The sequence below is a fragment of the Spea bombifrons genome, chromosome 4, assembly GCF_027358695.1.
Source record: "Spea bombifrons isolate aSpeBom1 chromosome 4, aSpeBom1.2.pri, whole genome shotgun sequence".
NCBI lineage: Eukaryota > Metazoa > Chordata > Amphibia > Anura > Pelobatidae > Spea > Spea bombifrons.
The window spans coordinates 50972836-50990092 of record NC_071090.1 but is presented as its reverse complement, the minus strand read 5'-3'; the positions used below and the strand labels follow the sequence as shown (position 1 = coordinate 50990092).

The 17257-nt window shown below is 36.9% G+C and overlaps 1 protein-coding gene across 1 annotated transcript in view; it reads left to right on the top strand.

Annotated features, from left to right (window-relative positions):
- Nucleotides 1-15788, top strand: part of PPHLN1 (periphilin 1) — a 57024-nt gene extending 41236 nt beyond the window's left edge. Inside the window, exon 8 of the mRNA XM_053462871.1 lies at nucleotides 14847-15788. Within this exon, the coding sequence (XP_053318846.1) occupies nucleotides 14847-15032 (186 nt within the window). The 3' untranslated portion in view covers nucleotides 15033-15788. The remainder of the gene's footprint in view (nucleotides 1-14846) is intronic.
- The last annotated feature ends 1469 nt before the right edge of the window (nucleotides 15789-17257 follow it).

The window sequence follows — 17257 nt, the reverse complement described above, 5'->3', positions numbered from 1 at the left end:
ACTGTGTGTCCTATGTGACAGGTTTTATCCCTTGCATAAAGCATAGATCAATCTTCTGATTTTGATTATTTAACCACGACTTATACAGGGTTGTCCGAGCCTTTGGCACAAAAGGAAATTACTTAATTTTAGTTTGGTACCAATAGTAAAAAAGAGAGCTCCCCTTTAAGCCAACCCAACTTCCCACCATCACCTACATCTACAAGCCGGTGACCTACACATAGTTCATACCCAACCTTTGAGGATGGCCAAAGTAGAAAGTTTGTGCTTCACTTAACCACTCATGCTTGCCAAACTAATATGCATCAATGTTTTACCGTCAGCATGCTTACGTTGGCAGAGTCCTCTGAATAAGGGCCACTTTTAGACTTGTAGGACTACCAAATCCTGATGTTCCCACTGACCCTAAGAGCCTGCCCTAAGAGTCCAGAGTCCATTTGATACTTGAAAATAATTTAATAAGAAGTCTCTCTGTCCAAAAATGTGTGGTAAAGGCGTATTAATAAGGAGGAAATGGGAAAATGTGAGAAACGGTAAGAGATATGTATATGGTGTTAACAAAATTCATGACTATGTCGTAAGTAACATGCATTTTACATTCTTGTGAGTGTCTGGTTTCAAAAGCCCATGGAAGAAAACGTTTGAAGAGAGTAAATCAAATGGCTCCTTATTGAAAAAGTTCTGATTTATTTTTCAAAATACTTTTTCCCCAGACACCAATGTATGTGCGTGGCGTAAAGTAAACCTAGCTGTCCGGTTCCATATTTTTCCTGCTTTTAGCATTCAGTTTAATTCCATTCTGAATAATAAATGTTACTGAATTTATAAATTACATAAATTTATAAATTCGTAAAGCAAATGTTTAATTCAGTTGAAAGAGGCATATGCGTGCTATAACCACAGAGTTGACGGAATTTCAACAAAATTAGTGCCTGTGTATATGTGTAAAACAAACATTTCCCCCAAGAAGAACTGCTGTGACTGTATGCCTGCATAAAGGTTGAGCGGCCTTTCCTCTTCCCCTGTTTATTTTACAGCGATTAGAAGCAAACCCTCATTTATTTCACAGCATTCTTGTTAGACATGCTGCATCAGCAATTTGCCTTAGAGCCGCCTTCTTATTTCATAAGTTCACTCAATAAATGGATGAGTTCACATGGCTGCAAGTATCGAGAGCATTAATACACAAATCAGGTATGGATTAAGGGCTGGATTAACATAGGGGCTGATGAAACTGAAGCCCCAGGCCCATGCTGTTTTCATACGTCCATCCACTCAACGTTGAAATAGTAATTTACGAATTCTTCATAGTTGTAGGTGGTTGTTGTGCGCCTGTACTCCTTTTTCATAAAATGTTCTTCCATTTGGTGTCAGAAAGAGGAGAGACCAGGAACAACGTAGAAAAAAATGGCAACTGGATCTACATTTAGTTCACTTCGATAGGGTTTTCTATTTTTCTGGGAGCCAACATTACATTTGTGCGAGTATGTAGTAGTATCACTGCTTCATTCTGACATAACCCTGGAATTGACACTAGCTTAAGGCTGGCTTAATTTTGGCATTGTTTCTCCAAATGTGCTAGCAGCCAGAGTAAAACAAATGTATTGTGATAGAACCAATTGGGTTACTCCGCTAATCTCACCTTGATCTTAGTACCTGTGCCAATATAAGTTTCAGCGTCTGACTAATGCATGCTTCAGAAGCTCTGGCCAAATTGCTACCCATGTAACCTGTGTAATTAGCTGCCTGAACCTACTAGCATTGAGACGGAATTCTTTAAAGTAGATGTAGATGCAAACTGAAAAAATTGGATGTCTGGTTTGTACAGTTTCACCAAAAGTAACTGGTAAACTCAATTTACCCAACACAATCTCACTCTTCGTGTTGGTTCAGTCTGCCTTTAGTCTCTTTGCTCTCTGATAACAGATACCAGGTGGGACGAATTATTTGGACAGGATGATCCTTATTAACCTCAGGGTTATATCTCTGTGATCTGTTTTTCCACAGTTGGAGAATATTAGTATTTAACAAAAAAGATAATCACATTTACAAAGACAACCCTATAAATAAGGCCCCACTTATTTCAAGAGTAGCCTTCATTCCCGTGGTCTCTACAAGTTGTTTATAATAAAAACATCAGTGACGTTCTATATTTCTATATTGTGGCAACGGTGTTTGGTCCACTCATACTGATGCAAACTATTGGCAGTTGTGACGTTAAGTCTTTTTCTTAAATCACCCCGTGTAATGAGACATACCCAACTTAATGGTTTAATTGTATAGAATAGTATTACTATAGGGTTTAGTAAAGGTTGGATGTTAATTTATAAAACAAGTGCCTGTTGGTAAGAGAGGGGGCTTCTCATACCTCTTCCAGTCCACATCCCTGGGATTTACTCCTCCAACATCCTCTCATGCGTCGCAGAGCACAGCATCAGATTATTACATCATGCCCTGGCATTCTGCACTATGTCTGGGAACAAATCATTAGATCTGTGCCATATTACCTGCACTAAATCACTACGAAGAACCCTTTCCTCAAAAAACATATGAGGAGCTCAGAAAGAGGTGAAAGTGAAGTGGAAAGACAGAAGAAGAGTGGAAAGGATGAAGTTAATGACGCAGTAAGGGTTCTGCACTTGATCAAGCCACTCCAACAAAATGATTAAATGTATTGATGCCTGATCATAATTGTCTCTTACAAATATTTAGAATATAGAGCAGCTTCTTGATAAGGTCTAATCTAGATTATGTGTTTCATAGATCAATATGGTACAACCCTTAAAATAGAAGTTCATGCTATTTCTAGCTAGAAGCTAATCTGTAAACTGGGGCGGTTGAACCTTCCATACACTTGCTGGTCTAGCATCACTGAAAAAAATTCACTAATACAGTTTAAACCATGTATATGTCCTATCTTAAAATGTCCTTTGAGAGCCTTATTTTATAAACCCAATTTTGTTCCCGTCAGCCATATGATGAACTGCATTGTAAACATACAGAGCTCCCTGCTGCTCCTATGAGCTGTTGGTGGTCGTGAGTTTCTGTTAGCAGGGGGCCTGTGGAGTTTTCTCCCACAGGCTCTAATATACAAATTCAGTGATAACCAAAGTGATTTGTACCTTTGTAATGATGTCATTCTATCAAGGATGCGTGAAGTAGTGTTTAAGTTTAAAATAGTGCATTGCTTTTTATTTGTTTAAGGGGTTGTGATTTGGATTTTTTATTGTGAAAGTTCCTGGAAAGAGCTTAAGCTATGCATAAAACACTTGCCTTTTTTTGAGTATTCACTTGAAACACTTTTGTCATATAGACAACGAGAGCTAATTAGTATAAATGAGTTGGCGCGGCCCCTTCCTTACCCAAAATGCTGTTTTGTGCTAGGTTACACGCATAATTAATTCATTACAATTATCAACTTTATGATGTGTATTTCAAACTGTGGAGAAATAAACACACTCTTTCTGTTGCCCAGTACGTGTTCATTTATAGTAATAAGAAAATTGGAGTGAACAAGTTGGCGAACAAAATTCCAAAAGAGCTTCCAGCACATTTTGACCGTACTTTAGCAGATATGGCTGAGCAGGTCGTGGTAGAATGGAGGCGAGCATTGACATATGAACCACTCGAAGGCAATTTCTGTTACTCCAGCGGTTGTGCAATTCAGCTCACATCATGCTCAGTCAGCATGGGGTCCTAGTATAATCCCCAAAAGCCACTTTGGCAAACAGTGCTTACATGTTGGACCAGGATTTGTCTCTGCTCAAAAACAGGTCATTGGATTCTGTTTGGCTGATAGAACTCAGTGGGGTAGATTGAATGATAAGGAAATGGTATAAACTGAACATACTGGATTTTATCATATTCAGTTATTTTTCTTAGCCAAGCAAAGTAAAAAAAATATTTAAAAAATAATAATTTTAATGAGCAGCATGATAGTATTTGCATGCCAATGACCTCAAGAGTTCTGTGAAGCTGGACGGTCAATAAAAATGTGAAAATTGCCATCATAAGGACTATTCCACTTTCCATGAGCCCCTGTGCCATTGGTGTATCTATAGTGTGCATGTGTCTTTTGTAATGGCTTTGTTGCGTCTCTTGTGTTTGCCATGTCTCTTGCGCGCCAGTGTTTATAGGTTTCCACTTTACATGCTTCCTTTGTTTGACGGATGGGATTAGTTTGTAAAGCAGATGTTTGTGGAGCTGGACGCTGCGAGTAGCTCCAGCAGGTGGCGATTAGCAATAAAAGTGACCATGAGAAACAAAAATGTAAGACATGACTGTTTATGCAGGGTCTCCCTGGCTTTTCAAGTGCAGACCAGGACTTTTACATTTTACAATAGGGGCCTGCCATTTTACAACTTTAATTGGACTTGCTCTTCTGCAGCCATTGAGTTGCTAATTCACAGGCTGCCATGACTTTGAATGCATCCGAATACATGTAAATGCCTCTGGCTAATGAATACATTTTAGGATGTTTCATTTGTAAATGCAGACCTGATGTTTGCAAGTGGTGGCTTTGGTCTTAGGGCCTGAAACGGGCAGCTATGACTGAGGTGGCTTTGTGGTCCAGGGACCTATAAGTCACTGTATAAGGTAAAGCTTTAATTTTCTGACTCAGTTCCACCTTTACTGTATACCATAACTTTGAACTTCAGATGACTAAGACAAGCAAAATTGTTAGGTAGCATTTAGGGTAGAAACCAGAACTTCAAAGAGTAACCCTGCATTGATGTCTGAGACCACCGACGCTAAAATGAATGAGTCAGTCCCAATGATGGAGATCTAACTGGCGCATGATACCTATACTTTACTGGCTTTCTAGTGACAGAATATGGTTTACAGCAAGGTCCTGCAATGCTAAACCCATACGTCACACTGTGGTCCTATTAGCGGGTGGCCTGTCTCTTGTCCGGAAACACTTGCCACAAAGTAGTTTCTTGTGTTATCGGTCTGCTGTTCATCCACATCATTTTGGGCATATAGTAACAGAAACTCTGTTCTAAGAGGGTTAGCATTAACCCTTTTAAGATCCTGCATGTTCATAAATGTGTTGCTCTGCAGTTTGCTATTTGGCAGGAAAAGGGTTAATTGCATTAGCTCAGTACGTTTTGCTGCAGTAGTATAACAAGAGCAAATTTCGAGAATTCTTCCAGAAGACTTCTTCGGTCGTGTTCTACGCTAATTGAAATAAATAGATATATATATCAGCAGTAATTATTCAGCAATCTCACTTATAATTCCCCAAAAAGTTGAATCCCTATCTTGCTGAGTTATACTGAATTTATGGTACTAAAGGGGATTGTGTCTGAACTCTGTGACCCCAGCTACCCCTAGGAAGTGGAACCTGGTTTCTTTACTGGAATTCTCTGTAGCAGCCGTATACACATCTCAAATTCAGATGGCGCTTAAAGGAGCTGATATGATGATCTGGTTAAAGTGATCTGATAGGATGTGGCATTTATCTTTACAGCATAATACAATATATAAAAGGTATCTTATTTCTTGTTTAGCTTGTTGTACGGCTTCAGCAGCTCCTCCCTGAAACCCCTTCCCCCATCCCATAAAACATACAATTGGCACTTCATAGGGAACTGTTAACTTTCTAATGAAAACCCTTTTTTCACGTAAGTGATGGCATTCTATTGTTGGACTTGTGAAGGTTAACGCTAAGAGCTTGTTTCCTAAGCATAGGAAAGTGTCCCATGTTCCTATATAAAATAATCATAGGGCAGCTACTGGGTTAGAAGATTCAACGTTAACAAATGTCATGATATTACTATAATAATTTAGTCACACTCTTAAAGTTGTATGATCACACTTAAACCCATTTAAAGTAGGTCACTCGTCAAAGTGAATTCTATCTTGGTGTTTAATTATTCCTTACAATTTCTTCTGAATTTCTTATGGTAGGGTTCTCTTATGTGAAGTTAGCAGCCTTAGTGCTGTTCAAGTGCCAGAAAGAGAGCCACAGATTCCTATGTGGAATAATGTAAAGTCTCCAAGTAACACCTTCGCTCCTGAAGCTTGCCTAGCCCTCTATTAAATGAGCCTGATGTACTCCACTGGTTCCCTAAGTTATTTAAGGTTTTAATTACAAAAAAAATGGTAGACTGATCAAAGATCCAGACTAAAAACTACCAAAGCTCAATCTTTGACCTTACAAATGATTTGCCCCTAATTATGTTTTGATCAGAAACTTTTAATTACTTTTTTTTCATCCTCTGTATTGTAGTTTGTGTATTTTCTCTAGTATTTCAGCAGCTTTATGTAATAGTGTCTTGCATTGCAGAACAGGGCAGAATATACATTAAACTCCATCTTCATCTGCTGTTGCTGTCGGTATATAGACAGTTATGTGTTGTTTATCTCATGATGTATACTGAGCTGTGCTCGTATCTGGTAAATACTACTTCTTGCCAGTGCCTTGTCTGGATTTTTATCCAGGTGCTGTATTGTAATAAAACATTTTCCAACTAAGAAAAGGTTAACGCATTGGCCGCACTACTTCAATTGGTTGCTCAAGGATTTTGTGACGAGATATCCCTTTGGTCATACTTATCAAGAAGAAAAATAATAAAAATGCTTGACGGTTTTTCATGGGTCTCTGTTACAAATCCTGAACTTGCAACCCATTTTCATTCTTTCTTGTATTTGCCTATCCTTTGTAGAATAAACAGAGGAGACATTTGTCTGTGGGGCTATTACCTTTCCAGCGTTTGATCACATTCGTGCGTATGATGGAAAGAGATCTAGTAAACCACCGAACCTGTGGCTACAGATCTGTTTTAAATCGTTACTTCAGCTGCTTTCTCTTTAGACTGCATACAGTCAGCGTTTTTTTTCCCTGTCTTTCTGTCTCCTGAGAATTGCCAGCCATGAATAAACCAATGGCAAACAGACATTTCAGGTAACCTGCCAAGATGCTGAAAAGCACAAGACATGGGATGAAAAGGCTTCTTTTTCCAAAGCGTAATCCTCTCGACTGAACAAGAAGAACCTGAGACTTTTACCGTTATTTTACTTTCCGCTTTCACAATATTAATATTTTCATCTAAACAGAATGTCGTCTTCAGATAAAAGGCCGACTGCATGAATTTGTATCAAAGCCCATTGTTCCTGCTTCCCCAAATACTTTTGGTTTGGATACGATTTTATTCCCACAGCACCACACCCAAAGTTTTAACAATGCTTTTTATTTTCTTTTGTAAATTCATCATCCCTTTTCCTGAGTAGCAGACAATCATCTAATAGATTTTTTTAAAATAATTTCTCATGAAAATAACAAAATGCCAAGATGCACAATTCTACTTATTCTCTTAAAAGAGAGTGTATACCTCCATAGGCTTGAAAAGGCTTTTTTTTTTTTTTCTTTGCCGCACTAAATACAGAAATATATGTTTCTTAGCAGTCTGGATTACTTATTCAAATTACCTTTAAAGTTCATTTTGCTTGTGGTATAAACCGTTCCTTTGTAGCATACACCAGTGTTAGAGATACACTAAATGTTTTGTTTTAGCTTTTATGTGCCAGTAACAAAGTCAGCGGTAATGTCCATGTTGATGATTAGGGCGAGTGGCGAAATGCTAACAGTACACGCATTCACATATCAAGATATATGCTTTACTGGAACCTAACAGAAAGGTTCAAAACCGCAACCGCACTGAGTGGCAGCAGCCAGTTTTACGAGGAGGAAATTACTTTTGGATGTTCGGGAATTTGCAGATGGCTGAAGAAAAATCTTGTACGTTAGTGCTAGGAATAGCTAAGGGGTACTTCTGTTCGTTATACCCTTATGGAATAATATGGTTTTTTTTTTTCTCTTCTGATATTCAGCGATCACACTCTGTTCTTTAGTTTTTCTTATTTGGCAGTGGGGAAAAAAGGGTTAATTTTTTGGGTACTTAAAAGAATTCCGAAATCTCTTCCCAAAAACTGACTGGTAGAACTGGATACCAGGACGTGTATACAGCTATCCACTTATCTCTACAGAGTGATCTTGTATGTTGTTTCATTTTCTATACTTTATTTTGAATGGCGACAACTTTTTGAGAAACAAAGACATATGGATATATTAGGAGCAGATGCAAAATCTCAAATTAGTTAATTAGCAATGCATTATAAAGTATTCCCCCCACCAGAATGTGTATAATACATAATTGATTCAATGAGAATTTTAAAGTTGCCTTCAATTTAAAATTAAGGACATAAGCAACCCAGTCCTTATTTATCTTATCATAAAATTGTAATAAATCGCCTGTCAGACTGAGTATTAATTTGGGACCATTCACGTTTCTTTTATGCATTTAAAACTAAATTAATATTTGTCTTACGATACAGTATTTTTTTTTTTAATACTCTAAACAACAAGACGTAATATAACATTATATGTTCATGTTGAGAGAGGCAATCAACTCCTTAATAAATTAAATTAAGCAGTGATTTTCACATGTAACCAATATTATACCGGTAGCCTTCCAGATGTTCCCAGATTTGGGAAACCATGATTCCATCAAACCCATTGATAACCAGATCCCACAAGGTCACTGATACTAATTGCCTTACATGATGAAGGCATTTACCCTGTGGCTGCATTTATCCTGTCTTTTAAGAATTTGTTGATCTGAATACAAGGCCCTCTGGGTAAAGCATTCCGTAGCCATTGATCTGGCAAACTTTGGTCTCTGTTTTCTGAAGAGTTGTGGCGGTTAGGTGTGATCTTTTGTCAATCATGTTCGTAAGAAAATATGTTCTGAGCTAACGATTTGCATTGTGTGTTCAACATGGAATATTCTGAAAATGGTTCATGCATGGTGATATATAGTATATATATTTACACACATTCATCTTGGTGTTCCTCAAAAAAAATGCTCTTTTTCTTATCCAAAGTACCTATTAGGTGCATTTTTGGTTGTAAAGGAAATGCTGATGTATGTATAGGTAAAGTGTTTTTGTGGAGGAAGCATTGTTTAGATGAGGGGGAAAAAGTGTGTCACAAGGGATAGTCAGAAGATAAAGCTATCGTGTTTCTGCTTGTTGTAAGAGATAATTCCTTACTAACCTAAATCAGGCCATATAATAACAGCATTCTAACACAATCCAAAGAGCTTCAGTTTGTGTGTGGCCCAAATGTCTGAACTCTCTCTTCCACAGATGTATTGGATAAGGCTAAGGTTACTTCATACACGGACTTATCCTTTTCGCTAATCTAGGGCAAATGCAGTGCCTTTGTGCTACCTTTTTCGTTATTTTGGTGGCTGTGGTGGAGAAAAACTTGTTTCAAAAAGCTATTGTTGAAGACCAAAGAATCAAAATCCAAACCCCTGTATTTGAAGGCACAGTTGGTATATAGAGTTTCAGAATTGAGAACCTCAGGTAATCAGTCATGTTTTTTTGGGATTGAGGGGCACGTGGCATTCAGGATGCATGATGTAGCCGCCATCTAACTCTAAGCCAGTGGTTGCACAGCCTGTACTGATCATGAGATGTCTTGGCATCATCTTGCAGTCCAGCTGCTGTATGATGTGACCACCTTATCTAACTAGGTGCACAGCACAACTGCACTGTGAATACAAGTTGTGTATGAAGGTACAAAGTTATGCCCAAAAATGGGGTATGGTAAAACTTTGCTAAACCTGGTTGCAACATAAATTACTTTTTTTAATTATTCCCTCCAAGACATCTTCACATACAGACACCTGCCCTGTCCCAGGAAATCTAGTAATACGTTTTTGATTAAAATGCATAGTTTCAAAACCTTTCTTCATTTGTCATGTCAACATGTCAAAGTGCTTGAAGGTGAACAATCTCCCTAATCCAAATTCACACACACCTATATTTTTCCTTTCTCAACAAAGTATATTTAGGTTTTTTTTTCAAATGTAATTATATTTTAAAACCGGGGTTAATCATTATTTATGATTTGTGGTGTTTTTTTTCTTCTTCTTTAATTTTGGTCAACTGTTGGTTGTCCTCATGTGGTGAGATTGTGTGACTAATGAACCATTATTAGAAGCAGGTAGAGACTGTCTGGCACAGGTCTCGGTCTATTTATTCTTTTCTAGCTTGAGAACATGACCTTTCTGTAGCATTTAAAAGTATTTAAATGCCCTTTGTTTATACAAATCAGTAAATGTATGGTAAACCTGTGTGAATGTAAGGGTCAAGTGGCTCAGAGGTGCCCAGGGGCAACTGTTTCGGTAAAATTAGACCCCCTGCATGACTCATCCCAAGGATCTGCATTGACATTCTCCATATATATCAAATTGCCAGATAATAAACACAGTATTAGATTTCTTTCAAAAGAGAGAATGCATTTTAGACTGTAAATAAAGAAAGACCCTAACAATTGTACTTAAAGAGTAAAATAAAAATAGTGGACATTGACAGAACGGAAGTGACCCTAGTGCTCATCTATGGCACCATCGGTCCACCTCCAAAGACACTGATGGGAGGGTTTTTAGGAATCATCAAATGCAAAGGACTTTCTAAATACTGTATTAAAGTTGCTATTACCCTAGAGTCTCACTGTTTTTCTTGTTCTATTAACTCCTCATTGACATAATGATCTTTGCAGATTGCAATTGCATCAGAGCTTTATGTCTTTATAAAGGATTTTGTTTTTGCTGTTTGAAGGTGCAGTGTGAGGAAGCCTGCTCCTCTGAGGTGGCTTAGGTTTTTAGAGTCCCTAAGAATAAGTATTTAACTGGGTCCAGTTAAATAAAGAAAAAAAAATACTTAAAATATAATTATGAAAAATGACACTAGATACATTATAGTGATATAACTGGATGAGGAATCTGTGTCTAACCCCCATCTAACATCCTCTGAGGAACCCTCAGCATCTGTTCCTCCTCACTCTCTGAAGAATGACATTAATGCATGAATCCACCACAATGGCAGGACAGGAGGCTTATTCTATTTATGCCACCTTTTCCCCAGATTTCAGCTTCTCTGAAGGAGCGTAGTTCCTTATTTTTAAAATGGGTGTCTATAAAAATATATCAAGAGAAATCACACAAAAAAACCCATCAGAATACACAGTTTCTTTATTTTGCCTGCAAGCTAATGTGCTTTTTTCTAAGATGTGTTCCAAGACATAGCTGAATAAGAGCTTGGCAAAATGTTCTACTTTCCTCCTTCTCAGATCTTTACAGGAAGAACGGAAGACAAATTTCTGTAGCTTGACACATTTATTTATGTTCTGTGTATTTGCCTTAGTCGCATCTGTTCAGAATTATTAAACATTCCTTTGGCATTGGTGTTGATCTTTGCGGGTTCGTTTTCAGAAAGGGTAAAATGTGTTTTTTGGGGTTTTTTTTGTTTTTAAGGTTTAGAATAGGTTCAAAACAAAAAGAGTGTGGCTGAAAGTCTCAATCTGTTTAGTACAGAGCAGATTTCAGTGATTAATTAAAAAAAAAAATACATTACCTGACTGAAGCAACAATGACTCATGTTTCCGTGCAAATATGTGAATTAAAACTACAAAGAAAAAAGGGCAGAACATGGCGTAGGCAATACGTGCCCCCAAATAAGGCTACAAATAACCCACCATTAATAATAACATTCCCCTTGAAGTGAAGCGACATGCTGTTTAAATGGAGTGTTCTGAAGACAATTTCCTTTGCACTCACACTTGTCATTGAGTTTCTGAGCCCTAATGAGGGTAACAAGTGTTCTCCATCTCCTGCGAGCATCAGACATGAAATGGACTGTTAGAAATGTTAATTATCAGGTGCTTTGGTTTCACCTGCAGCAGACAACCTGCCTCCAAGCACTTCTCTAGACTAGATGTGGCCACTGATAAGTGTCGATTGCCTGTGGAATAATACAAAAAGTGATACTTTCTCAGAGGTTCGTTTCCTGTGGCCTGCAGCTATATTTTGTATATTCGGAGTGACAGATGAGAAGCGCACACACGCCTGTGTCCACACTGCACAGCTCCTCGGGACGGATCCGTTTTCGTAGTCTTTCTGTTTTTTTCGTCTGTGGATTGTGCCATTATTTAACAGGCCAAGACCGTCGGGTGCCTGTACCCTTCATACAGCTTTAAGCAGTTGCAGTCTTTCCCAAAAATCTTACATGATATGCTGTTGAAATGCATCTCTAATAAATTGCGTACAGTTTTAAATAACTTTGTGTAGTACACTCAAATCATGCACTTGGAGACTAATTGCAAAGTGTTTGCGGTAATCTAGATTGTTGGTTTATTTGATCAGGCCCCGCTCACGTTTTTTTTTTTTTTTTGCTAGTCGAAATTGTTGTGCGACACAATACTATTTATTAGTCGTTGTGCAACGCGGCAGAATATAGTGGTGTTCTATAAATCAATAGTAATGATGATGTATGTTCATGTCTTTATTGGCTCCATCACAGTTGTAGCGTAACAATAGCAGAACATTCTCAGTTGAGTGCATTGGATACCGTCAACCTAGTGAGAAGTATATCGCCGCAGAGCAATTGAGTTTCATTGTTTCAAAACAGATTGGTAATGCACTGGCATCCTACAGAGCTCAGTAAACTCAACTTTGGATGTGCGTACATTACAAACTTTCCACACGTACTGTGTAAGTGTTACATACGGTAGCCTTCTGGCGAGTGCTTCCTGTGCCTCCTTTTGCAGGACAATGACCATTTCACCCAAGTGATGATCTCTCTTTTTGTTGGAGGTGCCATCAGATGTTTTGCAAAACATTTAACACCTGGTCTTTTAGTCGATCACTTTACTTTGTCAACTGCGTCTGTGTGGAAATGTTTACTTTGTGGCACGCTGACAAAAAGTGAATAAATTATGCTGAAATACAGCTGAAGGTGTTTGATTAGTGAGAAATTGAGACATAACAAATAGAATGGATTTCAAGTTAGATTTTCTGCGGCCATAGTCATTTCACGGGCTCTGGGCGTAAGTCAGGTGCCTATGACTTTATTTTGACGATTCCACCAATTCAAGTATTGTTATGGCTTTTTTTCCTGTGTTCAGAATAAGACCAGAAGTTAAGAAAAGGCATTTAAGGATTGTCAGGAATAAATATGGAGAGGAGAGAGGTCCCCTAGACATACTATTCAAGGTGTTCCAGTAGTTGGTATTATCCCACCCAATATAGGCTGGATGGTTGGTGTAAAACTATATGGACAGGGATTTATATGTGAGTTCCACTTTTTAACTTACCAGCTTTAGTGTGCATTACTTACCAACCCTAGAAAGAGCAAGAGGTGCTCATCAGGCTCAGTATATTATATGGCATAGACAGTGATTTGACTTTACTGAAATTTCACTAAAATAACATAAATATGTACAGCAATATCAATTAAAGAGAAGTCTTCAGATGAAGGTGATGCTTTTTAGTGGGCTAGTGTAGAAAAGTATATAGTCACAGAAGCATTCAAGTTGAAGCTGTAGGTTCCTGTATTCTTAAATTAAGCCCAGAATGTTGTAGCTAACATCAGCTGGCCTTGTAAAATAATTTTTTTTTAAAAAATATATATATATTTTTTTTTTTTTTGCAAAAAAAAAAAGGCTACAAAAGTTTCGGTAGATTTCTTATAATGTTATCATGAAGGTGTGTGAAGTGCTGCTCATCTGCCCCTTGGATGTTATATGGGAGTGTCTCTACCACATCCTTCCCTACCATGGAGGGGAGAACAATGCATTCCATGGTGAATTGTATGGTATATACACTGAGCCGTGTGCTTCTACTGTGTAAAAAAAGAAAAACATGTTGATTAATGTTATCCGTTTGGCCTCCTGTTATCCATTCATTAATTAGGAGTAAATATGGAATTGCATCCTCCCTATGGGAAATCCTGTCTGATGATTTTTGATGACTTTGTCAAACTTTGAACCACTATTTCCTTTACTTGGCATGCGGAACGTACAGTTCTGCTGTTGGCCTTTTAACACTTAGAATGTCTTGGGGAGCTCATGGAGTAATCATAGGTGCTAGCCACTTATATGTTATGATGTCCTCAGAAAATGAAAAGTGTGGACATAATGGATGTATTTTTTTTTATTTTTTTTTTGTATTCAGTTTCCATAGATTAAACATTTTTCACGGTTTTGTTTTTAACACCAGTTAAGGTGCAGTAAATGGCAATATGATCCAATATTCTTTTAGTGGATTTGTACAATATACACTTGAAATACCGCTATTTTACACCCTATTTTCATGTAAAATGCATGCTAGGGTCCGTTATGTGTGAACTACAATGCATTTTACAGCATGCAAATCGCAGACATTTATTTTTTAGTGATTAAGAAATTGATTTCTGTCTCATTTAAGTCCTTTCCTGGCTGCACCTACTGAACCAGGAAGTCTAAGCAGGAAGCATACCTAGGTATGCTTTCTTCTCATGCTCAATTGAAATGGCGGCGACGAACCGACTGTTTGCTGACTGAACACTGACTTGTCTGTTGCACACTAGAACAGAAGTTTGCAGGAGAGTTGGGTTTTCTATTCACAGTCCTCATCATGCATTATGGAGGGCATACCTAAGGTATCTTCTGCTGCAAGACGTGGTTGATTGGCCATGTATAGTTAAATTGGTGAGATTTCATTAAAAATCATCCCACCCTTTGAACTATATATTATCCGTAGATGGCTTTGGCCGTTCATCCAAATTAAATCTTTAATTACAATGTTTCTGTAAATACAACTCATTATAGCATCAGGTTACAAGAAGAAATCCCATCATGCTCAAAAAAATAAAAAATAACCAAGGACATGTTTTGGTCCCAATTGAAAAATGTATTCATATTATTCTGAAGTGTGGTGTTTGGAAAAGCAGTTATTGTTCGGCTTCCAGATTGCTCAGTTTCCCTGACTCTGAAAATGTTCTTATCCTTTCAGGTATACAGACAAGACTGTGAGACATTTGGCATGGTTGTGAAGATGTTGATAGACAAAGATGCGTCTCTTGAGAAGCAGATCCAATACGCCTTAAAACAGAATTTAAGTGAGATTGGAGAGCGCTGTATTGAAGAGCTGAAAATGTTCATCGCAGAATATGATGCAGCACATCCAGATCTGGCATAGCATGTGAAATGTACTGATCATGATGACAGATTTTAAATCATATACCTTACAGCATTTAACCCACATAACTATTTTGAAACATTGAAATTGTCTGGAAGGCTTTCTTAGATTGTATACATAGGATTTTTTATATATATGTTTAGTATACGGTTGTTACATGTAAATACTATATGATTATATAGAACTAAAATGTGTGTACTTTGGCGGTACATGTTTCTTGAAAAGAAAAAAAAAAAAATACACAGATTCTGTCATTTTGCAGCATTGTTTGGAAACCTTCTCTTATGTACATAGTACTTACCAGGACCTAAATTTGTTTGTCATTTTTGTTTTTATGATTATCTGTGGGATATAAGGTTATTAAAATATTTTGTGTTTTTATTTAAAAAAGAAAATATGTAAGGTATTTTTTGGCACAGTATTTTTTTTGTTTTGTTATTTTTATCATAAAAAAGGAATTTTATGGGATATTTCTATTTAAATTGAGGTATGGGGGGGGGGGTTTTGCAAATATTACCAAACTTTCAGGAAGATAATGGCACTAGTGATATCATATTTAATACTATTGATGTGGCACGTGTAACTGCGGTGAAAAAACCCAAGATGTAACGGTGTGTAACTTTTTTGTGTATTACATGTGTCTTGTTAGGCTTTTAAGAATTTCAAGTGTTTACTGCAAAGCAGTAAGATCATCTTTTCTTAATACTGTAATGGAAGGGGGGGGGGCAAGATGTCAGGAACCAGTAAAAAAAATAAGATGTTAAATTTGAATTTTATGCAAACATTTTTAGAGCTATGTGAGGTATGAATACTGTGATTGTGTAATGCCAAGTCTGAAATGAAATAGGAAAATATGTTCATAATAGCACCTTTTAAATTAGACAGGTGGTACATTTCAGATTCACCTGTGCCAAGGAAACAAAAGAACGTCCCTTTGAGTTAACATAACCACCCTGGGATGCAGTGTGTGTTCTTAAAATAATTGCATACATAATTTTATCATTTAGGGAAACAAATGTCCAATGATGCTGGGTCTACAACTGTAGCTATAAGGTTATTTTCACATACTTTGTCATAAAAGTGCAGCTTATAAACCATATAGAACCAATAATAAATATAAACAGGACTGCACACCATACCATACATTTTAGTATATTAATTATCAAAAATATTATTTTAATAAATTAGCTCTGATGCCAATTCATCTTATATATACATCTGCAAAAATTAATTAAGAAAAAGAAAATACAAACATTGTTAATACATAGTTTCCTTATGTGTAATACTGATCGTCTTGGTAGCAGTGTATGCATATATATCCTTTAAGAAAACACAATTATGTCTTCTCCTTAAAAGCTGGGAACCACGTATCCACGGAAATAAAAACAAGATCCTCAAACCAATTTGCTGATAATGGTACTCCAGAAAATCAGAGTAGTCATTTCATTAAAGTGGTTATATAGTTTGCAGAATTCATTAACTGTAGTAGTCCAGTGAATTAAAATCATCCAACAATTCATTGATATCATTAGTCCAGAATATCACTAAATTGCAAAGATTCAGTCCAAAATAATAAAAATATAACCATTAAAGCAGGGAGGCACTATGTATTATTGATTTGGGCTGAATCTATGCAATTTTCTGATTTAATGTTGGTGAATTGTTGAAGAAATATTTGTGATCATGGATGATTTTCATTTACTGGACTACTACAATGAATTTATTTCTGCAAACTATATAACCATTATAATAAAACATCCACTGTAATCTGAGCTATTATTATTAATGAATTAGTTTGGTGAATACGTGATTCCCAGCTTTTAAGGAGAAGATTTACATACATACACTGATGCCAAAAAAATCAGTATTACACACCTGGAAACTATTGAGTAATTTATATTTCTTATCCCATTTTTTGTTTTTTTTCCATATTTTCTCTCAAGTTAATTACGGTAGCTTTTGCTGGTTTATATATAAGACGAATTCATTGGAATTGGCCCTCACTTATTTATTAAAATAAAAGTAGATTTATTATTTTTGATTATTTAATATACTAAAACGTATTGCAGGGTGAACAGACCTGCTTCTATTTATTATTTGTGACTCCCATGCCTGTCCCACTCATTGAAAGACACAATGCAACTTGTGTAATATGCTGGCCATAATTTTGTGCCTGTAGCCATGTTGTCCATGCCATAACTGTTTATTAAAAAACTTTTGTGTGT